This window comes from Bufo gargarizans, chromosome 2 (assembly GCF_014858855.1).
Source record: "Bufo gargarizans isolate SCDJY-AF-19 chromosome 2, ASM1485885v1, whole genome shotgun sequence".
Classification (NCBI taxonomy): Eukaryota; Metazoa; Chordata; class Amphibia; order Anura; family Bufonidae; genus Bufo; species Bufo gargarizans.
The window spans coordinates 258,096,193-258,107,539 of record NC_058081.1 but is presented as its reverse complement, the minus strand read 5'-3'; the positions used below and the strand labels follow the sequence as shown (position 1 = coordinate 258,107,539).

General features: G+C 41.5%; 1 protein-coding gene across 2 annotated transcripts in view; it reads right to left on the bottom strand.

Annotated features, from left to right (window-relative positions):
* Positions 1 to 1,179: 1,179 nt before the first annotated feature.
* The window catches only part of CRELD2 (cysteine rich with EGF like domains 2), a 28,663-nt gene continuing 18,495 nt past the window's right edge, over positions 1,180 to 11,347 (bottom strand). The window contains exons 4-10 of one of the 2 annotated variants that reach the window (XM_044280245.1): positions 10,718 to 10,809; positions 10,400 to 10,576; positions 9,844 to 9,939; positions 9,423 to 9,506; positions 6,005 to 6,100; positions 4,840 to 4,980; positions 1,180 to 1,480 (exon numbers count right to left, since the gene is read on the bottom strand). In XM_044280245.1, coding sequence (XP_044136180.1) covers positions 1,407 to 1,480; positions 4,840 to 4,980; positions 6,005 to 6,100; positions 9,423 to 9,506; positions 9,844 to 9,939; positions 10,400 to 10,576; positions 10,718 to 10,809 — 760 coding nt within the window. In that variant the 3' untranslated portion in view covers positions 1,180 to 1,406. Of the gene's footprint in view, positions 1,484 to 4,839; positions 4,981 to 6,004; positions 6,101 to 9,422; positions 9,507 to 9,843; positions 9,940 to 10,399; positions 10,577 to 10,717; positions 10,810 to 11,347 lie in introns of both variants that reach the window. The other variant, XM_044280244.1, reaches the window with a different exon arrangement.

The following is an 11,347-nucleotide window of genomic DNA, read 5'->3' as shown; positions in this document are numbered from 1 at the left end:
ACATACTGTACATCAGGATGCAGAAACTCACTCAGGATCCTGATGTACTAGTACGTCATTTTGTGGGAAAAGGTTTAAACCGGTGAATCTTTAAAATTATTTCCTTAATCCATCATTTACATGGATTTTTATTACTTTGGGACGTGGATCCGTGAGTTTACCGATTTATTCTACCATTCGGTGCTGGAGTATTTCACTTTAGTAAACGGCGACTACAGCATCAATGTTATTTTATTACAATTCCTAGCAGTGGGCAACTTTTTAAATATCGTATTTTTTGTCTCCATACAACGCACTCCCCCCCCCCCCCAAAAGTGGGGGGAAAATGTCAGTGAGTCTTATGGGGCAAATACTAATGAGCGCTTCTATTATGAAAGCGCTCATTAGTAGAGGAGGCCTAGGAACCAGTGAATGCAGCGCTCCCTGGGCTCTGTACTCACCGCTTCCTGGTCCGGCTGTGCTGCGACTGCGTACAGTGTCAGGACACTCTGTGACCTAACGCTGTGTGCGTCGGGTCACAGCACATCGCATGGCAGGAAGAAGAAGAGAGTTGGATCCTCGGAGCCACAGCGTTTGGAGCAGGAGAGGCAAGTTGATTTTTTTATTTATTTTTTCATTTGATCTGCAGAATGGGAGTCTGATCTGAGGCATAGGGAGCTGGTCTGAAGTCTGAATGGGGGGTGTTATTTATATTGGGGCTCTTATCTGGGGTCATTCACATTGGGGCCTGAGCTGAGGTCAGATCTTAGGTTTATTGGGGTCTTATTAACATTGCGGGTCTGATTGGTGGTCTGATAAGAGGTCTAATGAAAAATATTTTTCTTCCTTATTGTCCTCCTCTAAAACAACTCAACTATGAACAGTAATTATTTTTACATGTATAAATCAGCGAAAGGGTCTCTTTAAATGGAACAATACGGGTGAACAGCACTCCTAAGTAATAATGCTGCGGGTGCTCGTCTCCAGGGGAGGTGGTAAAAGCCCCCCAAAAATAACAACTAATGAATGTCCAAAAAATAAAAAAATGGAGACAGCACGTCCAAAAGGCGGAACTTGATTCCAGAAAGCATCTGGAATAAAGTTCCGCCTTTTGGACGTGCTGTCTCTATTTTTATTTTTTGGGGTTTGGACATTCATTAGTTTTTAAATGGAACAAGAGATTGTGAGGAATGACAGATGTGGAAACTGAATGAACGTTTATTAGAAAGTATTATATCAAAATAAAAGACACATCTCACTTATATTGAAAAGGGGCATGTACAACGTTTAGGACAAATCCAATCTGAATACCAGATAAGGGGCATTTATATCAGGTTAACAGAACCTGTAATCCACAGTATGCTGAGTGTAGAGATGGAGTCCAATAACTTAAAACAATACTTAAATTAATGTTAAGCCGGTGTCCGTCATAAATCTTCGTGCACGTCCAGAGAATCTTCTACTGCACTGGTAGACATGTTCTGTTCTGCCTCCTCTTCATCTTCTAAGCAGTAAACAGATGGTTAATAACGGAGCATTAACATCTTCTACCGGTATTAACATCTCACAATCGTGGCGATAAAGTGCGCAATGGTCAGACAAACTCAAACCTGCATAACCATGTGCGTGGGATAGCCTCAGGGTTCAGAGTCACCAGTGGTCCATCCTGCAACTCATGCCCCAGGAGTCCTGCTGCTAGAAAGATGTTCCCCTATAGTGAGGGAATACGCCACCATGCGTGGTTCAGATGATAATGCGGGCGGTTTCCAGCATTTTATCTGAGGCCCTGCTAAAAGTCACACAACAGGAAGTCTTACCTCTCAGGTCCAAACCCGATGATAGGGAAATAGAGCTGTCTATCACGACGAAAGAAGTATTAACCCATAGATGGCCTTGGAATTTGCCTACCGTTTCCAAAGGGGGTATGAGTTGCAGGATATACTACTGGTGACTCCGAACCCTAAGGCTATAGATTGCACACGGTCATGCAAGTATATGAGCTCAGAATATTATCAATATCAGTGAGCTGTCTTTGATGCACTTTATCATCTTGACTGTGAGATGTTAAAGCTGGTATTTGAAATGGGTCATATCTAGAATCCAGTACATGTCAGTGATATACGTCTACTTCAGGGATACATTGAGTTCTGGTAGATCGTTACATTGTGGTAACGATCTACCATGATCAGCAGAACTATCTTGGTGCACTGTGTCTGTTGTTCCATATGTCAATAATCCACAGGGTCTTTACAGCTCGGCGTTTCCCTCCTCTGATCTAATCAGTTAGCAATTTAATTATCTACTGTTGAGTGGCTATGGCTAACTTTGATATGGTGATATAATCTAATTGAGCTATTCATTTGCACCTTGTGATTTGTGTCCCCTAACGATACGTACATTGCAGGGAAACGTGTTGCGATTTGGACTGTGAGGATTTCGAGTTGTATATCCCTTTAGGAGTATTGCTATGGCAGCAGAGAGTCTTTTGTGCTTGCTTGTGGCACAGCTTAATAGGAATGCAGCATTTTTATCATACACAGCAATCGTAAACGATTATCATATACGCAATCATTGCAGTCTATGGTATCTGCAACCTAACAATCACATGTTCAAGGGGGGGGGGACGACGACTAAAAATAGAGTTTAAAAAAAGGTAAAAAATATTTTTTTCTAAATATAAAACAAGCCTAAATGAATTAGAAATTAAAATCACCCCCTTTTGCAGTGTTATGAATAAAAATGAAAGCATATACCATATTTTACGGTTTATAAGATGCATTTTACCCCCAAAAGTGGGGGGGAAATGGCAGTGCATCTTATAAAGTGAATACTAGCGAATGCTTCCATTATGGAAGTGTCCTCTAGTATCCAGGAGGTGTGGCGAGCAACGACTGTAGCCCTGCACAGCGTTAGGACATAATGTGCACACTCTGACCCGACATGGTCTGCAGTCAGGTCACAGTGCAGCGCGGCCCACAGAAGACCAGGGAATAGTAACTGCAGGGGCGACAGCTGAACCTGGAGAGTAGCAGCGGAGCAGGAAGTTAATTTATGTTAGTTTGATCTGATGTCTGACATGGAGGTCTGATCTGGGGTTTGAACAGGTGGTATAAGATGTTTGTGCTGATATGCTGTGCTTGGTTTTTGCTAGGGGTGCACCGAAATGAAAATTCTGGTCCGAAACCGGAACCGAAAATTCAGGATGCCCTTGACCGAAAACCGAAACTGCCTTTTTTCCCCAAATACTTTAAAAATACTTTTTTTAAGTAAAAAAAAAGGAAAGTGAATTAAAATATAAAGTTAAACAGATACATAGATATTATACACACAATGCCACCCAAAGTGGTTATTTTAAAAAAAATGTCACTCTCCCCCTCCCTCCTTTGTCACTCTCTCCCCCCTCCCTCCCTTGTCACTCTCATTTCCCCCCCTCCCTTGTCACTCTTATTCTACCCCCCCTCCCTTGTCACTCTCATTCTACCCCCTCCCTTGTCACTCTCATTCTACCCCCCCCCTTGTCACTCTCATTCTACCCCTCCCCCCCTTGTCACTCTCATTCTACCCCTCCCCCCCTTGTCACTCTCATTCTACTCCCCCTCCCCCCCTTGTCACTCTCATTCTACTCCCCCTCCCCCCCTTGTCACTCTCATTCTACTCCCCCTCCCCCCCTTGTCACTCTCATTCTACTCCCCCTCCCTTGTCACTCTCATTCTACCCCCCCTCCCTTGTCACTCTCATTCTACCCCCCCTCCCTTGTCACTCTCATTCTACCCCCCCCCCTTGTCACTCTCATTCTACCCCCCCCCCCCTTGTCACTCTCATTCTACCCCCCCCCTTGTCACTCTCATTTTACACACACCCTTGTCACTCTCATTTTACACTGCCCCCCCCTCCCCCTCCCTTGTGACCTCTAGTGTAGCCTGTGTAGCGTGGCCGAGCTCTGTTCAGTCCGCGGTACAGGAGCATTTGTTTCTTGTACCCGGCCGGACTGAAAGGAAGTGCACACTAAGTGAGCACTTCCTGTCAGTCCGGCCGGGTACAGGAAACAAAAGCTCCTGTACCGCGGAACGAACAGAGATCGGCCACGCTACACTAACAACAGCAGTAGCACAGAGCAGACACAGCAGGCTGCGCAGCACTGAGCCGGAGATTCTTTAGAGCGGCAAGCGTTTAGGAGGCACAGCATGAGGGGCGCTGCCGGCCGGCCGCCCGAACGTATATAACCAACCATATTTTCTGCCGATATGTACCAATATCGGCCAAAATGGATTAGGCCCATTTTCGGCCGCCGGAATTTCGGTGCACCCCTAGACTTTTTGCCAAATGTGGCCCTGTGCATTATGGCCAAACATATTCAGTATTTTCCCAATTGTACAGTCATGAACATTAAACATGTTAGCTGAAGCCTGCATAGTCTTCGATCTAGCGCCTGTGAGTTTCCCAATTTCACTTAACATTGCATGGTCTGAACTTGGGGTGAATTTGCTGGGACATCCACTCCTGGAAAGACTTATCTGTCTGTTTTCCGCTTGTGAATAATCTTTCTCACTGTTGAATGATGGACTTTGAAATTGTTTGGAAATGACCTTATAACCCTTCAGTGACTGATGGGAAGCAATGATTTCTTCTCTAAGATCATTGCTGAGGTCTTTCCTCTTTGGCATTGTGTAACACACCTGAATGCTCCAGACCAGCAAACTGCCCAAACCTCTGCTGTTACAGAGGTGATGACACTTGCCGAGGATCAGTTAATCAAGGGTAGTTAATTAGCGGCACCTAGCTGTTTATTTCATGACTTTATGACACATAGCAAATTCAACGACATATCTTGGAGGGCAAATGTCCTCTAATAATTATTACCTGTCTTCGTGATCTCCTCGCATTTTCCATCTCTGTCTTCAAATCCTTCTGCACAAACACATTTATAGCTTCCATGAGTGTTCACACAGTTCTCATTGTCTCTTAAACAGACCTGGTCAGAACTGTCACACTCGTTGATATCTGGAAGGGAAAGAAACATTACATATACATTTATAAGACAATAAAAAATGTCTTATCCCGAGATGGAACCGTTCTTTAACGCTGAGCTCACAAACCAATTTTCTGTAACTGAATACAAACTTTCATAAACAGCTTCACATAGTTCAATAATTCAACAGTTGCATTCAAATAAACAGATGGATCAGTTATTGATGTAAAAATGTATGTGTAGGTATGTATGAAGGACCATGTATTACAATGGCGGTACATGGCCGCCTGCTTCCTGTGTGTGAATAAGGGCAATTGTTTGTAGTAGCTCACCTCAGTTGTAGTACTGCAAGGGTTAACCATCTCTGGCTCTGTTCGCTGCTGTGAGGCTGTTTCCAATTGCTCATCAGCCTAGCGCAGTGATGGTGAACCTTTTAGAGACAGAGTGCCCAAACTGCAACCAAATACCCACTTATTTATCGCAAAGTGCCAACACGGCAATTTAACCTGAACACCAATATAGTATATCTTCCATGTACTTTATCATTTAGCTATAATAGCTTAATAGCCTACGTTCTTTGTGCTGCCTGTGCTGTTCATAGTGCGTCCTGTGCTGATGAATGGCAGGAAAAGTCTAAAGCATACTGGTACGCCATAGACTTTTTCCAAGGCACCCGTGCCATAGGTTTGCCATCACTGGCCTAGGCTATATAAGCTTTGCTGCTTCCTCACTTCCTTGCCTGAGCAATTGATCTCTGTAGATTCTGTCAGGTGTCTCTAGCCTGCAAGAATCTGTAAAGAGCTAGAATCCATTTGTCTGTCAGTGTACTGTCTTCTGCCTGTTTCCTAGATCCTGACTCTCTGGGGCCGATTGATTGCAGGGTGGTCATAAGCATGGAAATGAGTATAATGCAATGGAAAAATAAATCAAACCAGCAAAGGAAGCAATATGGACAATCCCAATACATTAGCAAGTGCCTTGTATTAATTTTCTCTACATGACAAGTGTCATTTGCTGAAGAGAGATAACCCATTTAATAAGTAAATGTATACTTGCCTGTACATTTGTCATCTTCTAACACATATCCATTCGCACAGTCTTTACATTTATCTGGACCCTCCCCGGAGCATCCTGCACAACTTTCATCACATCCTAGCATGACAAAACAATTATTACTAGGTATGAAATACTACTTCATTTAGAGACTCAAATTTAAAATCTTCATGAAGCGGCATAATAATTAAATGGATTGTCCAAGTTATCTTTTTTAAGTCATGGATGTCATTAGAATAAAAAAATTGAGTTTAAACACTCTCTCACTTCAGTGTTTACAAATTACCTTAGTGGGTGATATCAAGTATTTTCCCTAATTATATATAGTAGGGGGTTATTAGTATCACCGTTACTGGGTCTGTTAGAATTTTTTGTAGAACGCAGGGGATTAGCACCCAAGGAGGGAAAGCGTATGCTAGATGTCCATTTTACTGAGAAAGCGTCTACTGCCCATGGCTTTTCTCTGGGATCTAAAGAACAAAAGCACATGACCTTTGCATTTCTTTTTGAGGCGAACAGATCTATTTGCAGCAAGCCCCATTTGGTGGATATTTATTGAAAGATTCCTGGATTTAAAGACCATTCCCCTGGGTCTAGGGTCTCTCTGCTCAGGAAATCTGACTCTAAATTCTTTGATCCTCTGAGATGAACCACTGTAATGGATAGAACATTTTTTTCTGCCCAGGAAATAAAAATTCCACTAGAAATTTCAAACTTGGGGACCTCGTACCACCCTGATGCTTTAAATAAGCGACCGCTGTTGTATTGTCAGAAACATTTCTTAGATGTTTTTTTTTCTTAACAGACTTTGAGTTACTTTTAGAGTCTCCCAGACCGCACGCAAATCTCTGTAATTTGAGGATTAGTTTTTTTTTTTTATCTCTTCTGGCCACCTTCCTTGCCAGTTTGAGGAGGCTACCTTTGCTCCCCAACCCACACTAGTTGCATACGTTATGATCTTTATCTCAGTTTTTTAGCCAGATGACGCCCTTAGATAAATTTATCTTTTTCTTCCACCAATTCCGATCTGATTTTACGGGGTATGGAATGACTATTGTTTTGTCTAGGGACGATTGCTTTTTGTTCAAACTCCCTAAGATCCAGGTTTGCATAGTTTTGGTGCGGGCCAGACACCAGGCTACCGCTAGAATGCTCATAGCCTTCCTGATTGAGCACCGGTTTTGAGATTAGAAATTTTTAATTTTTTCTATGATGGCTTCTATCTTCTATTGTGGAGGAGATGATGTTTGTGATACTGAGTCCAACCTTACTCCTAGAAACTTCCTGTTGGGTGACGGGATTAAGTAGGACTTTTTTACATTTATTAACCAACCCAAGTCAGATATTTTTTGCAAAAAATAGTCTGTCTGACTGCTTCTTCTGAATTTCCTACTATGAGAAAATCGTCCAAGTATTAAGATTAACAGACCCTCTTGTCTGAGAGGAGATATCATTTCTACTACCAACTTTGTGAAGATTCTTGGTGCTGAGGAAATATTGAATGCAAAGGCGGAGAATTGGAAATGGTGCAATATGTCCCCGGGATCTTTTAGTGCAAATCGGAGATACTTTTGTGAGTTTAGATGGATAGGATTAGGATAATAGGCATCTTTGAGATCGATAGATGTCATGTAGGCTCCCTTTTTGATTAGGGGGACAATGGACGAAATTGATTCCATCTTGAACTTTCTTTATGTTATTGAATTGTTTAAATCCTTTAAGTTTATGATGGTATGGAAGGATTTGTCTGGTTTTTGGACTAGGAATAGCCTTGAATAGAACCCTTTCCCTTTTTCTGTCTCGGGTACATTTTTTTAATACACCTGTTTTTTTAATTCTAGAATTCCCTGCAATATTTTTTATTAAATGGTGGAACTGTGGGTAGTGGTCTGAAATCTTTTTTTTTTTGGGGGGGTTTGAGGCAAATTCTATTTTGCAACCGTTCTTCACGATGTCTGATGTTACAAATTCCTACTGGGTCAGAAAATTCCTCAACCTCTGACAGCTCCAGTGCCTTTTTTTATTTTCCCCTATAGGGTCTGGATTGCGAATTGAATGGACGAAAAAGTTTTCTTTTTACTTCTTCTGGAAAGCCCTTCTTTTTATCGGCCGCTTTTTCTAGGATTTTATCTGATACGGAACACATATTCTCCTGGAAAAGCAATGAAGCATAATTTTGCTTTGGAGGTTCTGTCACCCCGCCTCCTCCCTATAATGTCTTATAAGGGTGCATTCATGTAGATCCGCCAAAAATATGATGACATCTGTGTTGCATCCGTTTTTGTGGACCCACTGTATCAATACCTATCTTTGTCTTCAAAACTGACAAGAATAGGACATGTACTATCTTTTTTTGTGGGACTCAGGAATAGACACATGGATGCTCAGAGCACAGTGTGCTGTCCCATTTTATACAGTCCCATTGAAATAAATGGGTCTGCATCCAATCCGCAAAAAAATGTGGATAGGATGCGGACCAAAACAGTGGACAGTTGTGTGAATGGGGTCTAAGGGAGAGTCTTTCATATACAGTGTTCTGGCACACATTTCTAATAGAAGGTTGGACACAATGGACAGATTTATCAAATGTAATTGTACCTGTTTTCTGGTACAGTACAGTACATTACAAATATGGCAAAATGCCATAGTAATAAAGTTACTACTCCACTTTTTCTGGCATTAAGGGGTGTGGGCTTCACTGCATTTGTCCACACAGAAAACAATGTCAAGTCTGAATGTCCCCACTGTCTTTGAATGACCCTGCATCTCAGCTAGCCTCAGAGAGAAAGGCTTCATTTCTCTGCTCACATTCAGCGCTGGCCTTAGACAGGTCACTCATTCCAACATGTACAGTCAATAACAAGCTAAGCTACTTTCACACTTGCGTTGTTGTTTTCCGGTGTTGAGCTCCGACAGAGCATCTCAATACCAGAAACAAAGTGTCCGTTTAGTCCTTATGCATTCTGAATGGAAAGAGATCTGTTCAGGATGCATCAGGATGTCTTCCCTTCTGGCAGCATTCCGTTTTGAGGTTTTGTGTCCAGTCAAAAACAGATCTGGCGCTGAAAACAATGTAAGTCAATGATGACGGATCAGTTTTTTTTTTCCGTTTTGATTTCACACAACCACATCCTAACGGAATGGATGCATCCAGATGTGCAAAATCAAAACGGATCCATTTAATTCCACTGCCGGATCTCAAAATACCGGATTTAACAATGCCAGTGTGAAATTTGCCTTAGAAATGCACTGAATATTCTGACTGGTTCTCTTGTTTTCTAACAACCTAAATAAATGTGGAAAAACTAGACAAGTAGAAGATGAATGTAGGAAGCACTGAGGTGCTCTGATCCTTACATATGCAAGCAAAGAACAGGAAGGTGTTACAAAATTACTTATTAGGAACATAAAATATACTCACCTATGCAAGAAAAAGATCCTTCTATGTTCACACAGTACTGGTCCTCTTTACATGGAAGGTTTTCTGCTGCACATTCATCAACATCTAAAGAACCAAACAATAGAAGATATTGAAAATGCTTAGAAATATTAAAGTGGTTTTTCAAAATTACTATGATACAACTAAGAGTTGTCATGAGGACACAGACAAAGCAGTCTCGCAGCCAGCCAGTCATCTCCTAACAGTGGTGGCTTTCCACTAAGTTGCAGACTTTACTTTTGGGTGCATAAACTAGAAAGCCAACATTCAGGAGAACCCAATCATGCATTCTTTAGTCAATCTCAGCACAATTACACTAAATGCTCCTCTTAAATACTAAAACGAGCAGTGTTCCTTCTTTAATTTATTCCAAATGAAAAGTACACCATAAAGAGACACTAACCCACACAGCCGTCATCTCCTTTGGTCCACCCTTCCTCACATTCTTTGCAGCCTGTGTTAGATGGGCCATCACATGTTTTACAGGATTCGTGGCAAGCTGAATAGAGGAAAGATGACGGAGAAGTTTACTTTTAGAAGTATTCGTTTGAGAAACCCATGACCATCCTTCCTATTGCTACTGCAAAATCATATACATACATTGTCAATGCAAGAACATACCAATTTGGCTGGGACTTTTAACAGGGAGGTCGATTTGCATTTTTTTTTAAAATCACTTCCACTCTGTATTCTTGACTTTCAGTTATAACGTATAGATTTAAATGATCTACCTCCTGACATATACATTTAGTTAGGAGTCCAGTGGGAAGTCCTAATCAGTGATTGACTGCCTTCCATACATAGATAGCTGTCAATCACTCACTAGGAACGCTCACAGTAGGAAGACCAGAAAAAAATAATTTCCCCAAAAATCTGCCCAGTTCTTTCTGCTCTGGAACAATCTGAAGGGTTTCCTTTAGGTTAATCTGCATATAAAATATAGTAGAAATAGCCATTACCAGTACAGACAGAGTGAGTGTCATTTTTTTCTGAATTGAAGTATCCATCTGCACATTCAAGGCAAAATGGCCCAGAATACTCTGCCTTGCAACTGCACAATCCATCTCCACGTCTGGTACCGTCACCACTACAAAATCCATTCCCGTGACATGGCCGTTCTGCTCCACCTAGACAAGCTAGATTATAAAAAAATAAAAACAAAACACTGATTATGCTTAAAATGGAAGTTAAAAACCTATTAATTTTTTTACACTCATAATCAGGTACAAAGTACCGTATGCAAAATATATAGATTATTTTAATCCACTGCTCCTTACCTAAGCAGTCAGGTCCGTAAGTCCCAGGAGGGCAGCACACTTCAATCGTTTCTATGCAAAACCATTTCAGTAAATCTGGATACTTTTTCTTCCTGTCAAGCACCAAAAGACCAAATACCAATTTAAATTACAAAGTAAAAGGAAATTAAGATTAATCAAGAATTATAGGAAGAATTATCAGTCTCTTTTTTCATGATACGTCAACATCAAGCGCACAGCTCATCATACAAAGGGTTATCAAAAACTCAAAAATATCACAGTTCTTAATTCAAAATAAACCAACCCCTTTTAAAAGGAATGTATCACCGATATCGTTTTACTAATTAAACGCTGACATACATTCTTTTTGATTGTAACATTTTTGGATTCCATTTTTCTGTACTTCATTGCGAAGGCAACCATCTAGCCTGATTTTCTGCACTGCCCCTGTTAACAGCAGTTCAGAGGTGCTTTACAACATCCACATGGAGTATAGGAACCTGTAGGATAGGTCATCAATATCAGATAGATGGGGGTCCAACACCCGGAACCCCACAATCAGCTGTTACCTGAAGCCACCAGAACGATACTGGATGCACAGCTCCATTGAAAGTGTAGTGCCCGTATGTGGTTACTGCAGCTCAGCTCCCT